At 41.2% G+C, this 23621-nt stretch overlaps 1 protein-coding gene across 3 annotated transcripts in view; it reads left to right on the top strand.

Annotated features, from left to right (window-relative positions):
* Positions 1–10290: 10290 nt before the first annotated feature.
* The window catches only part of NAV2 (neuron navigator 2), a 423664-nt gene continuing 410333 nt past the window's right edge, over positions 10291–23621 (top strand). For all 3 annotated transcript variants that reach the window (XM_074841830.1, XM_074841833.1, XM_074841829.1), the window contains exon 1: positions 10291–10857. In XM_074841830.1, coding sequence (XP_074697931.1) covers positions 10783–10857 — 75 coding nt within the window. In that variant the 5' untranslated portion in view covers positions 10291–10782. The remainder of the gene's footprint in view (positions 10858–23621) is intronic.

The following is a 23621-nucleotide window of genomic DNA, read 5'->3' as shown; positions in this document are numbered from 1 at the left end:
AGATTGTCCATGGACCTTCCCAGTTAACTTCTTTTTCCTTGCAAAGAAAATCAGGGAGAGGGCAAGAACTGTTAATGAGCCTGTGGGAGGTAAGCCAACAGCCTTTTCAAGACACTGGAGTACTGCATATTTAAGGACAGAGTTGGAGTAGGGAAATAAGGGCTGTCCTCTCTGCTTCTTGGTTTGGATATTGAAAGTCCTCCTCTCCTGGCCTGCTAAGATAAGGAATTCCCTCGCTGCTGTAGCCACTAATTAAAATCTGTAGAAAGCTGCTTTTCTCAGGCATTCATGCTCACCTCTTAATCCCATACTGGGCATCTCATACCATCTTTCACGGTTCCCAAGAGGAAAAGCTCAGTTTCCTCTCTTCTGAGTCAGTGTGAAAAGACTGACCTTCTGCAGAAGGTTTCAGTTTTCTCTCCAGTGCTGGTCTTATGGCTCCCAGCTGGGTAATGGTTTGTGTTATTGCAATCTTTACTGATAGATGGAGAACTCTTATCAGTGGGGAAAAAAACCCATCAAACCTGTATTCAAAGCTCTGTTACAACATTCATCGTGTCCAGATTGTCCAAGACAGAGCAGCTAGTCATGTTTTAAAAAAGACACCATTGTAGTGTCTCTCACCATCCCACTAGAGATCATATGAACTTTTCTGACTTATTTGCTGATTTATTTCAGAATTAATAATTTCTGCTGCTGCTGTGCCATTATCCTGCTCTTCCAGTTTAGCCATTTAAAGTCAGCAGAATACTCTAGTGACCTCTTTATTTGCAGACAGAGCAGATATCTACAAGCCAATTGTGGAGAGTAGCTAGTTTGAATTTACATTTAAATATTCAAATAAGCACATGTTTATTCTGATTTCTCTTTAAAGTTTAGGCTCTGAAAGTTTCTCCTATATTACATATGCATGTGTTGATACAATCTGGAATTTTGAGTTGATTGTAATATTGCTACTAGATATTAGACTAAATGTTCTACCACCACGTCTTCCTCAAGAATTAATCATTGACTTAACTAGAATGCTAATATGAATAGTTGTGTTGTTATGCATATGTTGATTTATTTAATTTTTTCAGCCTTCTAGGTCCCTTTTGAAAACAAGCTTAGCCAACCAAACTTAACAAGCTTTTACTTGAGTGTGTATAAATGTTAAGTAAACAAAATATTTTTGCTGCTTATGCTTGCAGTATTCAGCTTCATTAAACATGTTTATATGCAGTCTAAAACCTTCTACAGAATATATGACTAACTTGTAAGACAGATTCTGTTCAGATAAAAGAAGACATGGAAAATGTGTTTTGGAGACCTTGTTTGACTGTAGATCTCCCATGACACTTTCAAGGTGTCCTGTTCAAGCAAAACAAAGATCTCCAATCTTGGAAATTGTGAGGTGGGTAACAGGTCAGGTTCGCTTCTCTGAGATGGACCTTCCACCGAATAACAACTAATAACCATTTTGCACTGTGGGGTCGTCCATGGTTAATGGTGTCCCTACGGCCAAGTAGGAATCCTCCGGTTAAGCAGCAGTGGCAGGCTGAGGCAAGCGTGGTGTGAGGGTTAGGATGTCCCACTTCCTTTGGCAGCCTGAGAAAGGGTTTGTTTCTGAATAGACAGCTAGGCTTCAGAGGCCAAGGAGACACTAACTGCAGAGACAATTTGAAGAATGCCACCACATCTGGCAGATGTTCAAGGAAGATCTTGGGAATGCAGACAAACAACTGAGGTCTGCTCTTGGCCTCACCTGCCAAAGCGAGGATTGAAAAAGTGTCACCAAATTGCTTCTTCCTACCCCTGTTTTATTTTAAAGCACATAAGCCAATACCAAGATTTTGATGCCATGATGCAAAGTAAGTACTTGATGGTGACGGAATTGTAGTGTAGCAAGGTGCCACTTACTAAAAAATTCTGATATCCTGAGAGAATATACATACTGGTTCAAGGAGAGAGCAGGCTGCTTTGGCAGTGTGGGAGTACTGGTAAAATCTTGGAGCAATGGCTCACAGCAACCCTAACTGACCCTTGCAAAGGCTTTTTGTTGTAATAACGAGTGACCATGGAATGTGCTGGCTGTCCATGGATACAAGCCATGGATGAAGTTTGAGGAGATGCGTATTCTAGTCATGGAAATACAGAGTGACAACTCTGAGGACAAAAGAGTCGCTAGCTAACAATAACAATAGTTGTCTTAGAATATTTACACTGTAAATATAAGGCACTGTGAAGCAAATTCTTAGTTCGGGTAAACTGCTGTAGAGACATGGTTTTGTGACATTTTACTCCATCTAAGCAGCTGTCCTTATGAACCACGAGTGAGGAATCTATGTACTCCTTACCAAAGAGGTAGGGGTACCCACCTTTTAACAAGTACAGAGTGGACATAATTCTTAGAGAACAACTGTCCCTTTTCTTTTAAAAGTGTCATTTAAATTTAGCATTTGAACTTTCTCTTTAGTCTAATGGTTTTCAGATCACAGGAGAGGTAAATGGGTGAAGCACCTTCTAAGATGTTATATACCTGTTTTGCTCCATTGATCAAATGAGCAGTTGATTTCCAAATCTGAATTTTATTTAAAGAAATATTTAATATTTGAAAAACAAAACAATCCCCCCCCCCCCCCCAAACAATACAACAAAGAATGACAGCATCTGGCTGTCCTAGAGGAAACCTATTAGCTATCTCAAGAGTTAATCTTTCAAAGATTATATTGGATTTCATAGAGCTAAATAGATTCTCAAGATGCATTCTGTTCCCAAAAGCAACAACTTTTCTTAATGTACATGCATTACACAATAACATCTTAAAAATGCAAAATAAGACATTTTTAAGAATTCATTGCCTTAAGTCAGAACTTACATGAACATTCAATTAGATTAGCTACAGCCAAAAGCTAAAAGGTACGTAACAGAGCCTGAAAAATTAATGAGGGCTTTGCTATTTTAGTTTAACATCCCTGTTTTTCTGCTCTCTAAACAATCCTACCATTGCAGCCATCAGTTTCATAACAGAATGTTTTACCAGACCCTGCAGCAGACACACAGACAAATGAACTCAAGGCTGTCCTGAAAAGACTGTGAAAACACCTCAGGAAATGTTGACTCTTACAGTCTAAGGATCAAAGCTGAATTATCTGAAGTTAAATGGTTTAAATTCTTTAGATGATGAATTGCATGTAGCTGTTTATGAAAGTTTGTTTTCTAATTATGAAACTTATTTTTCACTTACTATAAAATCTAGTTCTTTAAGAATATGAATAATATTCAGTATTTTTAGGCATCTCTTACTGTTTTAGAACTGAACTTTCTGTGACATTTTGTAGTGTCAGAAAAAACGCACTTGCAAAGGAAGCCTCATATTTTCAAATGCTTATGGCGAAGCACGTGATTATGGCATCGTGGCTTTCACAGCATCTAAGTAGCCTTGTATTGCAGTGGTAATTAAAATGCAACGGGCCAGATCCTGCTGTCCTTGCTGAGATCACAACTCCAAAACACGTTCAGTATTAGTGTGCACATGCTTAATCATTGTGGACGCGGTGTCTTGAAGTTCCAGCTACGATCAAGCGCTGTTTTTGTTAGAATTACTATGGAGTTTGTGGCAAAAGGCAATCTTTGATTTAACGCATTTACAATGCACGGCTGGCATTTAAATTTTATCCTGTGGGAATCCAGTGTGCTTCCATGGTACCCGGTGTGGGCTTAGATGACAGAAAGGTGACAGATTCAGGAGTCCCGAGTCCCAGGCTGGTGCTTCTGCCCCGCCACCATTTCATTTTTGTGAACATACTAAATGGCTTTGTCATAGGAATTGGATTGGGATTTGAATGATATTATCCCTAGACTAAAGGTGTGCATGTTACTGATTTTTATAGGACAATGTTACCCATTGTTCTGTAAGGACTCTTAAATAAGGGAATTACTACTGCGTTAATGTCCAATGAAGTCATCAAATTGCTCCAGTGTCAGTTCTCATCACTGAGATGAGAACTTGGGCTTTGATCATTATCTTTTTAGAGTCCAAGCCTGTAACTCAACACATGATTACTTTTACCTATCAAACAGGCTGGAACACATCAAAAGGATAAGAACCAACAAGAAGCGGAATAGCTTGTGGTTAAGATGCTGATGTTAGCTGGAGACATGATTTTGGCAAATTCCTCTCATCAGCTCTGTGCCATAGCTTTCTGATATTAGAGATTAAAATGTTGGTTTTGCCTTTTGTCTGTCTGGATTGTAAACACTGGCGAGGGTACATATGTGCAACACCTTGTATGTTAGTCCTTCATGCTACAACCGTAACATTTAATCAATAAAAATATGCCTTATGCTTCTTTAATTCATAAAATGCTGAATGTCTCACTAATCTGAGCTAGAGAGGAATGTGTATTTGCAGATGATCTTTAACTGGCAAGAGTAGAAGATCATTGTCCTTGTCTTTCAGTTGGGGAGTATGAAACCAGTAATGCAAATTTTCAGGCTCTTGGCATGCAAATTAACAAAAGACGTGGCAGTACACCTGTCTTTTCAAAGCTCAAAGCATCACACACGCACAGGAAAAAAATAAAAAAGGTTACACTTCTGTAGTTCTCTACAGTCAAGCATTCTTTCAAAGGGAAAATCCATCACTTTGAAGAATTTACAGAAGAAAACCTCCACAGCAACCAAAGCTGCAGGCAAGCAAGTGAAAGGCAAAATGCAACTGCTGAGAAAAATAAATAAGGGCCTTTACAGCAGTCCCATTGAATTGAAATTTTCCTTTATCACAGACTAGGCTATTATAACCTTCTTTTCTACCTCTAGCCACATACTTTAAATGAAGATTTTTCTAAATATAAAAATCTTACAGTAGAAGCAGAGTTTCTTATTACTGTGTTAGGAAACATCTCTTTCTGTATTAATACACCATCTGAATTTGCCAAAGAATCGATTTGGCTTAATTTCTCGCTCCTGTTGTCTGCATGTGAAACATCGATCAGATAGGAAAAATGGCAGTTGAGTTACGGAGTGATGGAAATGTCATCTTCCGCAGGCACCAGCATTCAGCAATGCTTGCAAAGGCCTTCGAGCACAGGCAAGACTGAGCATTGTGGCAAAGCCTTCTGCAAGCCACAATGTCCTTCAAGGTCTCGAGAGCCACAGCAGCCCAGGTGTTCGTGGCATCTTGTTTTCCCAGGTAAGTTTAAACAAAATCTCAGGCAACCTAAGTTCATAGACTTCTTTCTACAGACGCCATGCACTTTAACATTTAAATTCAAGGAATGGTCTAAATTAGATGTAAAATTTATTTACTGGCATTCCATGTTAGCATCCTGAATACTGGGCTGAAAGCTGCAGCTCTGCTGAATCAACAATCTTGAGGAGAAAGCTAAAAGCAAGGTAAGACTGTAGTCATCATTTTATCTGTGGGGAAACTGAATTTTCTTTCCACAAGGAGATGCCACAGAAAGCCACACATAGGACTTGCTGAAGTTCGGACATAAAATATCTTGAAATCCTGAGCTGGTACTGGGATGGGAGGGGTAAAGGCTGATGCTGCACCCAACACATCCTCCTGAGGAACAGGTACCAGTTCTCTTCACACTGACCTCTCTCAAAAGGCAGTAGGCAGTAGCCATCCTGGGCTTCCTGGGCTGTAGACAGAGCAAACAGCGAGCCATGACCAGCCAATTGCCTTCAGAAACCCACAGTTCCTTGGCACTACCTACTTCTGTGGCCTCCAGCCAGCCTGGAATTCAGTGGTAATGTCCCACAGTAATGTCAAAGGTGTCTCCATTTGAGGCTGTATCTTTCAATGTAAACCCCAGGCATTTTCCATCTGTGATGATATTTGGTGGAGTTTTCTTCTTCTTCCCCACAGAAGCTGCGTGGGTCAGGCAGGGCTAGCTCAGATACAGGGTGACAAGGGAACACATTGCTTGAGGCCAGCTGGGGCCCAGGTGTGTGCTACCAGCTACCACCACGGGCCAGTAAGTCGCGTTGGACCAGAGCTGGCTTCTGCTGAGCGATGCAGAGCACGTCCACGCTCCCATTTCCAGAGCCGGTGTCGAGCTGCCCAAGCGGCTGAGGAGTGAGCTTACACCCAGCCGGCCTTAGTAGTGCCGGCTTGTTAAAGCCTGGGAGGCTCCAGAGCAGGCTGGCTCTGCTCCAGCCATTTGAGCATCTGCACTAAGGAGAGGCTGGTACCACATTTATATCTTTTTTTTTTTTAATACCTCCCTAATCAAGATGTGTTTGGTATCAACGACAGATTGCATTTACAGTGTTCCGTGAGCAACACTGCCTTGTGCCACCTCTTGAGCGGCATCCCGGGCCCCGTGTGCCCGTTTCCCGTTCCCGGTCCTGCAGCGATGCTCCCCCCATCCCAAGGCACATCCTGACCCCGTTCTGAGCCCGACCCGTATCGCTCTGCCGGCGACCGCTGCGGAGGGTTCTCAGGGCTGCCAGTGGCTGCTTGTCTGGGGATCCCCCGCCTGGGCGGGCGGGGGCCTGCGCGGCGCTTGGGCTGGCCGGGCCGCCGCAAGCAGGTGGCCGGTGTCCGCCCGGCGCCATCTTCCGCCGCGGGGCTGCGGGGCGGGGCGGGGCGAGGCACCGCCCCTCACACCCCGCTCCCGCCTGCGAAGAGCCTTCTTCATTGACTGCGACGGCCGCAGCCCCCACGCCTCCCATTGGTCCGCCGGCATCACGTGGGCACGGCGGGCGCCCTTGTGGTTGGCCGGCGAGGGCGGGGCGTGCGAGAAGGGCGGGGGTAAGGCGAGGGGGCGGGAGGCGGTTGCCCGGGTAACGGGAGAGTGAGTAGTGGCGGCGGCGCGGAGCGGAGCGGCGGAGCCGGAGCCGGGCGCGCACGGGCGGCCCCTCGCCCTGCCCCGGGCGCATGGGCCGCCGGCCCGCCGGAGGAGCAGCGCGCCCAGCCGCCCGCCCCGCCGCAGCAGCGCTAGCACCAGCAGGTACCGGCGGGGACCTGCCGCGGCGCGGGGAGAGCCCGCCCGGCTCGCAGGAGCGATGCGAAAGTTTGTCCCGGCGGCGGCGGGAGAGCGGCGGCCCCGGGCGGGCGGGGCCCCGCCGGTGGTGAGGGGCCGGCAGCGAGTCTTGCACCGCCGGGGAAGCGGCTCCTGCCGCCGCGTCGGTGGAGGGGGGGTTCCCGGCGGGGCTGTGCCCCATCCGCGCCGCCGCTCGGCGGGGCCGGCGCCGCCCGCCGTGCCGAGGCGGGAGCGGCTCCTCCGCGCTCTCCCTCGCCGGGGCGGCCGGCGGTGGGGTCGCAAGTTCCGCGGGGGGCGCGGCGGTGCGGGGCCGGGGGGGGGCGGTGTGGGGGGTCGGGGGTCTGCAGCCCCCCCCCGCTCCCTCGGCGGGGTGGGCGGGCTGGAGGGGCTGAGCCCCGCCGGGGATGGGAGCCTCCCCGCGCTCCGGGCGGGCGGGAGGTGCTGCTGCTGCTGCTGGTCTCGGTTATTATCATCATTATTATCGATTTTATTTTTTATTGTCTGCTGGGGCAGAGGGGTGCTGGCCCCTCCCGGGGAGTCCACGCCAGCCGCGGGTGGAGGTGTCCCCGCAGGGTTTTGTCTTTCACCTCGGGCTGTGTTGGAGACCGGAGAAACTTACTGCTGTGCTTTTATTTTCAGTGTAGAAAAACAAACAAACAACCAAACTTGTGGAGAAAGACCCGCGAGCATATTTCGGTTTGCTTGTTTGCTGTGAAACAGAGTCAGTTGCGGGAATGAAAAATTTCCGATGATGCGAGATTTTTTTTTCCCCCTTAAACACAAGTTTGCTTATTTTTTTTTTTTTAATCTGCTTTACTTTTAATGGAAGAGTAGGGGGCGGGAGGCGTTGTTGGGGATCAGGTTACCTAGCGCGTGTTTCTGAATGACCTTTTGCGCAGGTGTGGGTCCTTCTGGGGCTGTGTGTGAGGATGGATCCATCCAGTTACAGCCCTGAAGGCGTAAATCTAAGAATATTAATTCATCTGAGGTTCATTGAGATGGGTCATATGCTTAAGCTTTGGTCAGGTTTAGGCTATGAGCTCTTAAAGCTGGTTTTGCATGGAGGTTTTTCGGTATGGGGTCCAGACCCTGACTGGGGCCTCTGGATGTTCACTGGTAGGAAAATGAGGTAACAGAGATTGCTGGTCACTTGGCGTTTAGTTGGTTTTAGCATCTCTGATGGCTCTGTGATGATATCCACAGCTATGTGGTGATATCCACAGCAAACCTTACTTTTTTTCTTCTTAAAGTTTCTATATTGTTTTTAATGCCAATTTACTGTTAACAGATCCATCCTGGCAATTAGGTATGCACAGAGATAAAAAGTGAAACTTCTTTTGGTTGGATGGAATAGGAATAAATTCAATCTGGGTACATAAAATGTTTAGGTTTGTGGCTGATTTGAATTAAATGGTTCTTCAAGCTTCAGGATACTTTTTTTTAATGAATATATTTTTTTTTATATGAAGATTAATGTAGCTAACTCATGCAGTGACACTAAATATCCAGTAATGCATGCTCTAAGGTTACAGGCATGTATTAAGTACTACATACAAATTTGCATGTTTCCCCAATCTGTCTGTCTGGTTCCACGATGGTTGAAGCCATAACATTGAATGCACAGGAACTTCCAGAGAGATAGCACTCTTTTTTTTTTTTTTTTTTTTTTTTTCTGGTTCAGGGGACCTTTCATGCAGAGAGACGCTGTCCTTAGTTGCACTGGTTATGTCATGCTATTCCAGCACGGCATTACATGATGTGACTGATGCAGTCTCATGTGTCACATCACAGTGAAATCACTGGAGGGACAAAGTTTTAGTCGGTGGAACTTAAGGATATTTATAAAAGTTGGGTTTTTTCATTGCATGATATTTGTTGCTGAGGTCAAAGGCCCTTTACTGCCTTCAAGCTACCTGTATGATTTGCATGGATATCAGCGGGTGTCAAACCACAGATCAGGAGGAGATTGTGGTTCAAAATAAAATTTGAAACCTCTTGTTACTGTATAAAATGGGTTAGATGCGTTTTTTAGATGACTTTTCAAATGGCAAAGCATAGCAGCATCACTGCAGTTGGTCATATTCTTTCCTGTACTCAGCAGAAGAAAAAAAAAAAAAAGGATTAATGCCCTAGTGCTTCATGGTGAGGAGCAGTAAGAGAGCTTTTGAAGCGATGGGCAAAAGCAGTATTTTACCTGTTGTCTTGTGATTTTTGCCTTGGAATACCAAGGGACCTCAGCATGTAGAACAAACCCATTTATGCATTTGACCAAAAATCTACATTATATTTAACTTGGATATTTGATTTGGGTATTTGCTTCAGGCTGTGCTGAGGCTTTGTAGAAAGATGAGAGTGGGCTACCAATAACCAGCTTCTACAATGTTTACAGAAAATCTCTTTTTCATGCTACCCACCCTTTAGTGATGGGAGAATGTCTGATTATTAGGATGGTTTTCTTTCTTAGTATTGTCTTCATTTATGTAGGATACACAGGTTTGGATTTTTTTTGTGCTTGTCTCATGACCAGACCTTGTATCAACAGCATGCAGCTAAATATGTGGTCTTACACCATGCTCAGCTAAGGTTGCAGAAATTGATTCAATATTTAGCCTTTTTAGGTATGGAATCCAGCTTAATAAATGTGCTTTTTCTGGTGCCTGCACGTTGAAGCCTGCTGATATTGATCCTACCTTACAAATTAACTCAGGGAAATGATTTGTCTCTGCTGCAGTAAACTTGTGCTTCTCAGTACAGAAAGAACAATGTTGCAAGGTGGTGGAGTTGCTAACCTGTGATTTCAGGTGCCACTTTCTTTCCCAAGTAATAACATAACCTGTTCATTCACGTATTCTTGTGCCTGGGATTTTGGGAGGTGACACACAATAACCTTATGAACTGTGGAGAAAGATCCCTGGGTAAGAGACCCCAGAAGAACAATAAATTTGGCTTTAGATCCAGAACTTGAATCCTGGAAGCCTGAGTTCATCCTTGCAGACTTCAGTTGGCATGGCACTAGGCTCGACTCCGATGCACAATGCTTGTCATTCTGGGGTGTCTTTATGCAAGAAGGCCCAAAGGCAAGGTAACCCTTTAAATAGGCATCAAAGCCTTTAGAGAGGCTTAGATGAAGAGCGTAGTGTGTACAAAATATGTAATTATTGTATCAGTTCTGACTTGGAGCTCCAGGTGATGGACAAAGAATATCAGTAGCTGTGTTTTCTTTCAAGCTGGTAAAAACTGCTTTTTTTTTTTTCCCCCCCTTTTAGGTATTTGTTTGAATACGTAGAAGATGATGACAAGCGTGCATGGATGATTTTACGTAATTAACACCTGCTAGATTTGCAAAAGGCAATTATCGCTGTGAAGTGTTTACATTGATTTATGGGAGGAAGGTGGCCCAAGAGAGGGATGCTGATAATATCAACACAGTGGATTAAATGCACATTTACACCTTTATTGACATATAAATTATCCGTGCCAGGAATGCACTGAAAAGGCTGCTGATGGAGCAATAATGTGGCACAAACTACTGGGTTTGGATTCAGCTCTGTCATCTTTCTGTAAGGCATGTAAATGGAAACCTTCATCTGAGCTAAAATAGGATATAGAGGCTCACAGAATGGCTGCTTGTTAAGATAATGAGCAGTGATGGCAAACAAGAATTTAGAAGGATGATAAAAAGCATGGACGAGGTTTGAAGGAATTCGTTTGCCTTTTTTAAAAATTATTTTTAGATTTTTGTTGTTCATACTATGGATTTTTAGGGAAATCTTAAAGAGGCTGGAAGAGTCTTTGTAGCTGGGAAATGGAACCTGGCTCTGAATCCAGCCAACATCAGAAAAGAAAGCCTGTGACACATGGACTGGAAGATCAAAAAAGGGTAAGTGACAAAAGGCGAAAGCACTTTCTGCTTAAATTGCTGAATGAGATACAAGTGGCGGAGAGCTCCTTATAACTCTTCTCAATTACGGTTGCTGCTTGCTAAGCTTAGCCAGCTGTAGATCTCTTCTCCTGATTATATATTTTAAAAAATGTTTGTCTTTCTTTTCAGGCTTGTTCCAATGTACGGAGCAAAGAGCTGAGGAAAGGGGAAATGGTAATATGAGTAAAAGAAGGGAGAAATCTACAGAATTTTGGTTAGTTGTTGATAAAGAGACTTACAGTGTAAATGAAGTATACTGACACTTACTGAGTCTGGTTAGATCATTGATTTATTGTAACTGACTTTTTTACCGATATCAATAGAGAGGTTTAAAAAATTGCTTTCTTGGCATTTGGTGATTATATTTGTATGCTCATCAGTATCCTCATTGTCCTGATGGTAGCGTTTGTATTTTACTGTAGTTTCCAGATGTCTCTTTGACTTGAAACAAAACAAAATACACAGTGGAATGTGCTAAATGTCAGCTGGTGGACCTTATTTTGTACAAGTGCTTTGTGGAAGCTCTGTGTGTCAAGGTACTATTGTATGATTTAATAGTAACGGATTGGCACATTAAGTTGACCTAAATGAAGTTGCCATCTCAGACAACTTGTGAGCAATTGGGACTTCAAAGTTGTTTTCTTGGCATGGGTCAAGCAAACTGTAAAACTTGACAAGTTTCTACTGTTTAAATCATTTGTGTTGTTTTCCACACGGTTTTGATGGGTGATATAAAACACTGTGTGTTCAGCTTTGTGTGGAGAGCTCCTTTTTCCTGAAGCTTTTACATATGATTTTTATTTCAGTTGAAAAGTGAGTTGGAAAAAAAATTGACCGTCAGCTATTATTTTTGCTGTTCGACAGTGCTGTCTAATTTCGGAGAGAGGGAGGTTTGTGTCACAATTTTGTCAAGTCCGCTGAAGAATAAAAGCGGTTTCCCTGTCACCCCATTAGAAATGTAAGCAGCTTGGAAAACGTTCAGAAATTGGATAAAATGCAGCTGTTTTCTTAGAGAAATTGCATTTAGGGAACATTTATTTGGGGAACAAAATAGAAGTCCTCAATGTATTTTAATTGCACTAAGCATGATCTATTAACTGATAAGCTGCCAAGGTCTTCCTTCTACTTTTTTCAAGGAAGTGTTCTGGGACTGAAGTAAATCAATAAGAATTGAAACAAAATCCTTCTATTGACTTATTTTCTGGAGGCTGCTAGTACACTTTTTTCTCCTTAACTATACAACATTATACAGCATAGAGAGTATGATGGGAAAAACATTTGGGACCTGTGACACCAAAGTACACTATAATTGTTCTGATGCACCAAAATTAATATGCAATTATGTCTGTGTCTCCTTGCTGATAGGTATAGAAGCCTACATCTCCCATCTGCTCCTGGCTCTGGGTATTTGGTGCACATGTAGTATGGGGCCTCTGAATGTATAATATAACCCCAAGTGAGGCTCAGTGGCAGCTGGGATAACATCAATTGGTCATGCTTTGCTGACATTCATTTTAACTTGAACTCTAGCCGTCATGGAGATTATTAAATTTATAATGATATATGTAAGATCCATTTTAATGACTCTGCATGCTTGGGTGATCTCTCTCACTTCTGTTTGCAAAACAAGTCTTAATAGAGTATTACATTTCATTTCCTATAGAATTTTCCAGGGAAAGGTTACTGAGGAGAGCTTTGCTTAGGATTATGTTTACCAGGGGAAAAATCAGTTTGGAATAAAAATGTTGATGCAACTCAGTTGTTGTTGTTAAGTTGGATAGTAATATGAACTTTGGTGTTATTAAGCTTAGAATTCCGAGATTTCTGACTGGGAAAAGTGGGTGTGTGATCAAGGGCTATTAAAATTAATCATCAGTAGACACTTTTGTTATTGGAAATGAGGCTTGTGCTGGAAGACATAAGACTAAGCTTGTTTTAAATCAGGCATGTGCATTCTCCTTTTTATAACAATATATTTTATGGACATAAAGTCAACTGTTTAGTGTTTTTGAAGCAATAAGAAATCAGTGTGTACACCAATCGATGCATCTGGCATGTCTTTCTCAAGTACAATACAGAAAGCTAGGTTTGCGTTTGTGGTGTAGAAAAAAAGCTTAATTTGTTAGGGTTTTTTTTTCTGGTAAGTGTATTTCTAGGTATCTACTTAGCAGCTGTATTGACTAAAGCAAGACAAGATTTAGTATTTGTGCTTATTTTTTTTAGAGGTATGGGTTTTGCTTTTTGTGTGTTGGCTGATCTTCAAGAACTACAAACTGGGCTGTGTCTGACATTGCTGAAATCAGCAGAAGCAGGTTCTTTTCACTCATCACTCTGTTAGCTTTCCAGGCTGAGTTTAAGAGGACTCTAGCATTAATGCTCAGGATAGCATCACATCTATCTACATAAGTTATGTTGGCTCTAGTGGGAGTTACATAGCCAAATTCCATGCAACTTGTAATATACGAGTGAAAAATTTTGATCAGGTTTAACAACCACGTAAGTGGACCAGCTGAAGGTAGTAGAATTACTAACATGAATAGTAATGTGAATGAAGTGAGCAGGCTTTATGCTAATATATGACCTTGGCAACAGTGTCTTTAAATACAAGAGTGATATAGGTGATGCTATAGACTTGCTGAATTTGTGTGTAGGTTATTTTTTTGATACCAAAAATGGTTAATGTCTTGTGAACAGTAAATTAACAGATGAATTGGTTTTTTCCTTGAAGAGTAGACTTGAGGAAATCACTGTAAAGCAGGTAAAAACTGCTGCTAAAATAATCTAGTTAGGTACAATTCAATTGTCCCATGTCATGAGAAATTTAGTAATGCCCTGTGTTCTGATTAAATGCATTTGCTGCTGATAAGTGAAATGAAATATTTCTTCATTTGATTTCCATTCTTCATTCCCAGTTTTCCTGATTTCTCATTCAGATCAGTAGCTCTAAGTTAGTGGGACGTGGTAAAGAAATGTATATGCGTAACAGTGACAGAAGTGTCTTTGGCTCTGCCTGATTGAACCTGCTTTGACGGGACAAGTGAAATATAATTGGGAAACTAATTTAGATATTGGAAGGATCTCTGTAAATGTGTATTTTATGCTTATATGTGCTCTGTTGTCCAACTTAACTTTTGGCTCTAATAAAAACTGAAAATCACAAAATAAGCATTTATTTATTTGTATCTACCTGGTGTATTTGGATAGCAGGTTTTACGGCTAGTAGGTTTTAGGTTTTCTGTCTTTTGTTGTCGTGGCACAGAAAGCAGCATGCTAATATTGCGCATAGGGCTTCTAGGTTGTTTTGTGTGTGGGTTTGTGGGGTTTTTCTTGACTGCAGAAAAAATGTCTCCCTGGACGTTGAAGTGTCAGTTCAAGCTACCTGGACATCCTACCACAGATGCACAGTGGATTTGGTGCTGGACCTTGTCAAGCTGAGCTGATGTGGTCTTCCAGTAGCTTTTTTCCCCCTCTTTCTACTTGCTAGAGAGCTTCCTCATATCTTTTTTTTTTAATCAAGAATGTGCAAGCTGCAGTTTCATAGTGTTAAAAGCAGACTAACACTTTTTCGTGGGGTGTCTTCTCTCTTGACTTGTTTTTCTTGAAACAGTCGTTGAGATACACATGACTGAAGCCATATGCTATAGCTTTCTCTCTGGTTTGTGTTATGTTTTTCCTGGGTTATTACTGATACACTTCAGATTTGCTTGAGGATACTTCGCTGCTACCTTTCTATCAAAGTCAGTTTAAAGACCATAAGTGGTCTCGCATGTATTGACCTTCTCATTGAGAACTTGTGTTGTTTAAAGTGGAGCAATGTTGGCTGAGTACTGTATTTATTAGCAGACTTTCGTGCTGAGACATTAATGTGGTTGATGGGTGCAGTGCTGTCGAGCCAGTGTGGAAGCACTCAAGTATAAGCACTTATAAATTGCAGCAGGGTTTACCTTATGAAATTATAGCAAGCTGGTATGTGGTGTTTTGATAATGTAACTAACTGGGCTTTTATGGAAAAAGAAATGTAATAAAAATCCACTGAGCAAGAGACTGAGAAAATGTCATAACATCTCCTTCATTTTGCAAGTATTGAAAACTTTCTGTAAAAAGGACAATCTCTGTAGCATTCTAGTTCCTAGCTGTGGGGTTTACGTTTTTATTCTTGTAATTAAGATTGTTAATAAATCTACTTTAAACCTGGTATTTACAGAATCAGATTTGGGAGACTTAGTTACATGGATGGGCCTTGGTGATCTGTCCAAGGCTCAACTTCTGCTTTAAGGTCATAAGTTTTCTTTGTGGGTGTGTTGTCCATGACTGTTCTAAACCTCTCTATGTTAAGAGATTCGTTCAAAGAAACAGGTAGTTCGGTTCACTTCGGTGATGCAGATTTGCAACTTGATGCTTGTTCCAAGGCTTTTGGATTATTTATTTTGGTTCTTATTGGTGGTCAGGTGACCATTAAGACTTTTAAGAAGTCAAGTGCTGCTGTGGCTGTGCAGGTAGCTCTTTGTACGTGGAAAGCCAACTGCATTTCAAGTTGAACTGAAGCAAATCTGTTCATGTTCAGGGATTAGGAATGTTGGTGTATAACATAGGAATGTAAAACTGAAGGGGACAGCAGTGATTTTCGCTTGTATCCTAGTGATACAGGTGTTGACATGGGATATGTGAGGTATAACCTCAATTTAAACAAAGTTTTGACTTGCATTCTCCCATTTCATGGAAGAATATCCAGATTGATTCATACGGATTCATTCCTGTATAGTTTGTCATAATCTCTGCTCTTGAACCTGATACACTTAATTTTTTTTTTTTCTCTGCCTGTGATTGGAATTAAGCTTCTTGGTAAACACTCGAAATGAAATTGTTCTTTTTCTCCCAGTGAGTGAGGCTACTTTTGTGACAATGTCAGAACCCGTTCAAACTTCTATACTGGGTATGACCTTTTTTTCAGTTGTTAATGGTCTGGACCTTCCTTCCAAGTGACTATCCCTGAAGGAGTCCATCCCAAGATATCCCAGATGATGTTAATTATGTGATATCATTGGATGGGGAGACTTCAGTGTAGATAACCAAGGTCAAATCATGATTGTTGCCTGATCAGGAGTGGCTAGCTCATATCTGTCAGTTGTTTGTATTGCTAGCTTGTGCAATTTCTGGTCAATGACATGTACATCAGAGTAAATCTAGCTTTAAAAAATTCCTTTACATTGGTGTACTGGCACATTTCTATCCTCTCTGGCTGAGAATGTTAAACTGAACTCTTATTTTGGTTGAACCACCACAACAGTTCTTTCACTGAAGAAAAATTAATGAACAAAATTATGTGGTCACCGAGACTTTTTTCTCTTCCTCATACTGAGGGAAGTTCATTATCTTGAAAGTAACTTGATTAAAGGGTGTATCTGAAGGATGTGAGAAGAATATCCATGTGTAAGCACAATGGCATTGCAAGACGGTGTAGCATACCTTTATAAATCATTTGGGTGTGCTTTGAAAATTCTGATGTTACGGGTGGGTTAAGCAATGAAGGACAATATTGGCTTTCTACATTAACACCAACTTAAAGCCTTTGTTAGAGGAAGGGAGTAAAGTTAATCAGGAGATGTAACCAAGTAGGCAATGAGATTCATAAAAAACTACTATTTGTGTTGTGGCTATGTATTAATGGAATAACTACGAATGAAACATGACACTACAAAGGATAAGACTCCGGAAACACCTTTTGTGAACTTGCTGATGGTGCTGTTTTAGCAGAATGCCCAGTTCTGGGCTTTTATCTTAACCAAAAATAGAGCATGAGGATGAATTACTACTGTATGCTCAGAAGAGCCTGACAGTCACTTGCCCTCATGTGCACATAAAAGCAGAATAATTATTCTTGTGGGTTTATTTGAACATCCTGGAAAGCATGAAAATGTTTGTATGGAAGAATGTTTACAGAGTAGATAAGTACAGATGACATGTTAAAGGGAATTGTACAAAATCAGGTGGAAATGATTTCTGTTTGAAACTGTGTGGAACAATATGGAAGAGTGAATTATTTCCAGTCCCAAAGGAGTGAGGGTTAATGCTGATGAGTACTTTATATGACACCCCTAACGCTGCTCTTGGCTGCAAGAACTTCCCTGCTCACATATGTATCTACACAACATCTACTTTGAAACTGGCTTTTTTCCCCCGCTCTTATCTGATGATAAACTAAGAATACACTGGTGTGATCTGCTCGGACAAATCCTAGAGCAGTCTGCCTGGTATGCCCTGTTGCCTGTGGCATGGATCGATATCTGACGTTTCAGAGCTGGAGAGAAACCCAACATGATGCATCAGCTGGTTGCCTTGTGTGTAGGGAAGAAATCGAGCCCTTACTCCAGCTGCTGCTGACAAGAGGCTTTGAACCCTAAGGCATTAGAGATGATTATCATTCTTACCTGGGATGGCTACGAGTATTAATGGTCATAAATTAGCTGGGATATTTCAAAGTTCAGCCAGGCACCTTGATTCTGTGGAAAGTGTCCAATCAGCAGTGGATTGTATGGAGAGGTGTTGCTCTGCATTGAATGCTGTCTTCTCTAGATGGCACTGGGGTTTCTTGTCTGGGGCTGGTGAGTGAGTATGGGCTGAGTGAGAGCTCTGAGGCTGGACTTGGTGCTGCAGCTGTGTCTCAGTGCGTTACTGAGCCTCTTACTCTAGTTTGGCACATCCTATGGTATAAATGAGGATTTGATAAGATGCCAACGGCTTCATCAGTCTAATGTTAAAGGTAACGACACCAAAAGGCTCAAGCAGTAAATACAGGTAAGTGCTACTTAGTGTAGTATATATTCTTTATAGTACAAAGAACACTTGTTTCAAAATAAAGTCAATTCCTGATGTCAAAAAAGAAAAGCCTGCTACATTTGTATCAAACGTGGGTCATAGGATACTGTGGAGAACTCCCAGCCTAATAAGAATTTTTCTTCTGTTACTGGGCAGATTGTAAAAAATTTACCTCCGACTTGTGAGGTTCTGAAGCGTTCTTGGAAATGTTTCTTTAGCTGTGAAATGCATCTCATGTATCCTTCCCTTCTTTTACTGTGATTTAGCAGAAATGGCTGGATTTCCCTTTCTGTGACTGAGATGTGGTAAACATGTGTTTTCTGTGCCATAGGATGCATTTCCCCTGATGCCCAGCTTCAGAAGCCAGCCCACTCCTGCAATGCTTATACATGTGCACAGTCCAGCTTAAATTACTGTGAAAATCAGTCCTACGTGATTGTTTTCATTTAATAGGATAGGTGTCTCTTAGTCTGTTACATAAAAGGTACAAGTAGGTAAACATTAGAGGTTGTGGTTTTAATTATTTTATAAAGCAAGTGTGACTTTTAGATAATATACATTAGAAGTCATCAGCATGTAGCTTCCTGCACACCTCCTTAGAAAAAAATGTTCATTATTATGCAAATGGCTAGCCTCTGGCTTTGATGTAACTGTCATATGGAATAATGTGTGGGCCATGATATTAAATTCTTCAAAACCTAAATAGCTGGGAAACTCATATTGGACAGTCAGATAGCGCCTCTCATAATGTCTATGCCTGGAAGCAAATTTGAAATCCATGAGGTCCTCTATCTATTTTGATAATCCTGGTAAAGGGAGTGGTAGGAAAGGGAATGGGAAAAACAGGGGAGGAGTGTAAAGGAAATAGCCTCTGATAATTCTAACTTATTTACTAAATTTAGGGCATATTGCAAAGCTACGAGTACCTCAAGGGTCTTTCAGGAAGTCAGGCGTTAGGGAGAGACAGACATGCATTTGTCAGTATTTATTTTTAGGTACCCAGTGTTTGGGTTTTTTCTGGTTGATAATAGTCTAGTTTGACAGATGTGGTATAGATTTATTTATGCTTGCATACTACAGCAATTCATAACAACTTTAAGAAACAAATATTAGTGACAACTTCCAGTAGCACTAAAGCTATAGTATATTCTTTAACAAGGAAATTGGGTTTCTGTGTTAAGGTGTAGATCCAGTACTACAGACAACTTAAAGTATATTTACTGGTGCAGTTTGTGGCTCTGTAATAGGTTTCACTGCAGGTGAAGGAGCTTTTAGTGAGTGTGAGAAATGTGTGTGTTTCCTAGCTACATATTTCTCCTTGAAAACCATCATACGTTTGTGTATGTGTTCAAGCTCATATATTATTTTTGAAGGATTGCTAAAAGGAATATTTAGAATGTAACAGAACCTGGTAGTAAAATAGATGTGTTAGAGGTGAAAGCTGATACTTTCTTCTAAAATGGTTCATGGTTATGTTGGTCTAGCTCTAAAAGATCTGGTAGGAGACTGCTGGACTAAGTTATTTTAGCTTATTCTCCCAACCTGAAATCCCCTTGTAGTGCAGTATCTTACTATTCTTTGTTTTCTAGATCAAGTCATAATTTCCCTTTTCTTTGCAGAGAAAAACTGGAAGGGGTAATACGTCTGAGTTGCTTGCCTTTTCTTGCACTGAGATTTTTTTTCTTATTAGACAGTTCAGTCTTTATTTCTCCTCTTTTTCTGGAGATGCAAGGTAACCCAGAGGTAGGATGTGACAGAGAACTGCAGTCTGAGGTGGAAATGGCATGTGTAGAGCACCACAGGGGAGATGGAGCTAGTGTAGACACCTAGACCTCTCTCCCGTTCCTCAGGAGCTTCCTGCAGCTTCTGATGGGAACCAGACCTGTCTTAGGGAGTCTTCTGAGAGGCTCCTGCACCATCCTCATGGCAGTAACAGTCAGTGAGAGGATGGTCTTTATTTTTTCCTTTACAGAAGACTATAATTCATCCTTTAGAAAGGAATGATCTGGCTTACAAATTAGCTTGTCCTTGCAGCATTAGGAAAAAATAGCACGGTATTGAAGACTGATTCCTTTTCTCGCTAACAGAAAATGATGCGTGGATGTCTCTTGAGGCTATCTCATGTTGATGGTAATAAATATGTACTCAGGCTTGTGTAGCTATTTTTCAAGTGTTCTGCACTAAAAAAGGAGTTGTATTTGAGGGAGCTGAGGGGCAGGGGAGTAGCCTCTGAGATCTTATAATAGAGTAAGTTGAGAAATCAATAGAGACAAGGTTGTTATGAAAAACCCAATTTATATATGGAAAAGGAGAACTCGACTTGCTGCAAGCATTCAGTTTGCAGTTTATTTTCTAAAGTCTTTCAGTTCTTCATTGTGATGACAGAAGTGACTATCAGATCTTCAGTAACTTGGAGGATTTGTTTTGGATAAACAACATGCATCTGATGTGACTACTCCAAAAATGTAACGAGGCAGATGGAATTGCCTATGTTATTTCGGTGTCTCTCTTTGAATCTTTCTAATTCAGATGCCTTGTTTTCTTCATTGATTTTTGTTGTATCATGTCAAACAAGGCTATGAATTCTTAAAGTGCATTAAATTTACTACTGTGGTAATCAAAATTTCTGAGTAAATCCTGTGAACACAGTGGAAATAAGAGAGGTTAGAAGCTGGAGAGATCACAGAATTGCTAGACTTTGGGTAAGAGAAGTTGGATTGTACTTAAGTTTTCTGTGAGATTGGCAGTAACTGGGCTTCAGTTCCATTATTATTCCATTGGTCCACAATGGGAATGTTGAAACAAACAAACAAAAACTAGATGGTACTAGTTTGGTTATTGAAGGCGTGTCCTTTCCATATCAGCTTTGATCAAAATTAATATAAGGTATTAGAAGCGAGTGAAAGTTGCATCAGCTAACTCTTAGTTGGATAAAGTACTGCTTTAATGCTGCTTAGGCTGATAGCTCACATCCTAGCGAATGGGAAAACCGTCACCAAACACCAGAAGAGATCATTCTTTCAAACATATAATTTTTGCAGGTTTTAAGCATTTAATGGAGTGCATTGTTGTGAAACTCATGCTAATCTCGTGTGCTGGTTTTTTTGTTGCTGTTTTTTTTTTTTAATTTGCTTTCCAAACAGGCATCACTTTGTTTAATATGCTGACTTCTGGAGCTCAAGCTTGGCAAGAGGAATAGCTTCTCTTCAAACTCCTTTTCCTTTAAGATGCTTGACTAAATAAAAGGAATATTAGTGACAGTATGTATGTGTTAGGACTGGAATAAAATCTTAATAAATATTTAGTAGGTGGGAAAAATAAATATATGGATGCATCCTTTTAAAACTCAAATCATATGACATAATAGACCAGCTGGCAGAGGATAAAAGTGGAGTATGAGGGAGATTTTCACCTTGTGTAAACGATGTAGGAACTTCGAGTGCCGTACAGCACACTGAAGTGCTAACATAAATGGAAGCATGTACAGACAAGGGTCTTTCTAGATAGGTAGATCATAGCTTTCCTAAGAGCCTGGAACTTTAAATCTTCTTGGTGGGTGGTCTAAGGTGTTGGTGTTTACAGTAGCTGAATCTGAAGTGAAGGTGTTCAATGCTTTGACAGAATCAAAATGAGCTGGCAGATACATACTACATAATGATAGTGTTGTAACTGTTGCTCAGGTAATTGGGGAGGGAATATTGTTGAAAGATAAGGTGTCAGATACAAATCTTATATAGTTCTCCTTGCTCTCCTAGCCCACAACATGTTTTTGTGGGGGTAGTTCATAAGATAATATGAAAGACTTACGCCTCTTGGTATTTCCTATCTATAGCATGGTGTAATATCAACTTTGTAAAGCTTTTTGGGACCACCAAATGACAGAGTTGAGTGGTGTTAGCAGAAAATCCAGGTTTCTTAACATATGTTGTAATCAATAATGGCATAAACACAATTGTCTGGTTGATAGTCTTCTGTACTTTGTCTGACTTGCAGGTAATATATTTTTCAGCTTGTAGATGTAGCTATTAGGTTTTTCTGCGTGTATAAGCGTATCTCTGTATAGAGTAGAAGATTAGTTTCTGGTAACTGGAAATAATAGGAGGAAGGATGTAGCTCTTGGGTTCAGGAAGAGTGTGTAAAGTGCTGAGGTATAAAAGAAAATCCTAGCTCTTTTGCTGCCTGCAGTATTATCACAGGATCTGAATTGGCAAGTGCTACATTTGGGTTGTAGTAATTGGCCCAACCTGTGTGTGTTCCAATAGCAAGAAGCATCTCTGGAGCTTTACTAAAAAGTTCAAACACACAAAAAAACGTCGTAAGAATCTGCATGTGTATAACATGGGTTGGAGTGCTCTGTCTGCTGCTGCCTTGCTGCTGCAGCTTTGCATTTCAAGGGCTAACGTGTCATTTGGATGACTCCTTTGGTGTTGCCCTACACAGATGAGAATATCTGAGACACACAGCCCTTGGTATTGGATTCCTCTTAGATTAACATCAATTTTTTTTTTCTTGGAGAGGGTAATAATTTTCAAATGAATCCAGCTGGCGGTATGGCTCCTTGTGGCTCTTGGGCAATGTGACTCCAAGATCCTTGGTTGATCTCAGGATTAGGGAGAATGAGAAAGTGATGGAGGGTGGAGAACTGGCTTGCTCTTCCTCTTTCTCTTGTCCCTGAAAGTTCATGCAGTGCTGGTTTTGTTTTTTGTTTGTATTTTTTCTTGGTATAATTAAAATGGAAGTTAGAAATTGATAATCTTCATGAACAATGAGAAATACTTGTTCTAGTTGTGCAGACTAGAACACATGGCAAGCAACATGAGAGCAAATATCATGCAAACATTCACCTCCTATAAGGAAATCTGCTTAAAAATTGAAGCATATAGTTGTCCTTGTTTCTAAAAAAAAAAAAAAAAAACCCAACAAAATCCTCCAAAATATTCTCTGTATAGTCTGTAAATGACTGTTACTGTTCCATAGATGGCTTTTCATTTGTGTATTGAAGTACAGACAATTCCTGTCTGTACAAAGTCTTGATGCATTCTGAAAAAAACAACTGGGCGATGGATGCGTTGAGAGGAATGTCACGTAGAACCAGAGGAGTGTGTGGAAATGGAGGAAACCTGCTCTCGCACCGCCTTGTGCTCTTGGGGAGCAAGGGCAGCTGAATAACTTTCTCTAATCTGCATCAGTTGTACATGTTACCGAAGATGATGAAACAGTCACTGCTCTCCCTCTCTCCTCTCCCTTTTCATTTCTTGTGCCTGAAGGTGATGTATCATGACTAATAATGTTTGCTGTGCAATAAAAGCTAGTGACTATGAAGTGCAGAAGGACTTCTTTATGATAGAGGCTTTGGTCTGAAATGTTTTGAACATTTCTTCAGAGATGCATGTATAAACCAATTAAACATGCTAATTAGCTTTATCATACTAGGGGCTTCAAAGTAAACTTCTCGTTTATTTCATAGATTTAATGATATTTAGATGAGGGAGTAGTGTAAAGGTCTCTTGAATCCTGCTTCTATGAACTACAGTAGCAGTTACAATTGCAACTTCTACAGTAAGCCTTTTCAGTAAGTGTACTTCAAATATTCAGGGCAGAGAAAAGTTATTTTTCTTTTTTTTTTTTTTGCACTGAATCTTGTCTGAGTAGGAGAGTCAAAGCTAGAGAATGGTTAGAAGAGGGCAGTCTATTCTCTCTCAGCCCTGTCAAGTACTGTGTGCACCACAGTTAGTGCTGGTAGATGTACTTTATTTACCTAGTAGTTTATCAGGTTAGCATCTGTTCCTGGGGTCAGGAAGGCAATGCCCCATCCTTGATGAACCTCAGTATATGCTGTTAACAACCTCACGCTGCATGAAGTGCTCTGGAGTGTATTGTAACCGCTGCCCTAGCTGACCAGTTGG

The sequence above is a fragment of the Strix aluco genome, chromosome 16, assembly GCF_031877795.1.
Source record: "Strix aluco isolate bStrAlu1 chromosome 16, bStrAlu1.hap1, whole genome shotgun sequence".
NCBI classification, from domain to species: Eukaryota; Metazoa; Chordata; class Aves; order Strigiformes; family Strigidae; genus Strix; species Strix aluco.
The sequence above is the reverse complement of the archived record's forward strand: the minus strand, read 5'-3'. Positions and strand labels throughout refer to the sequence as shown.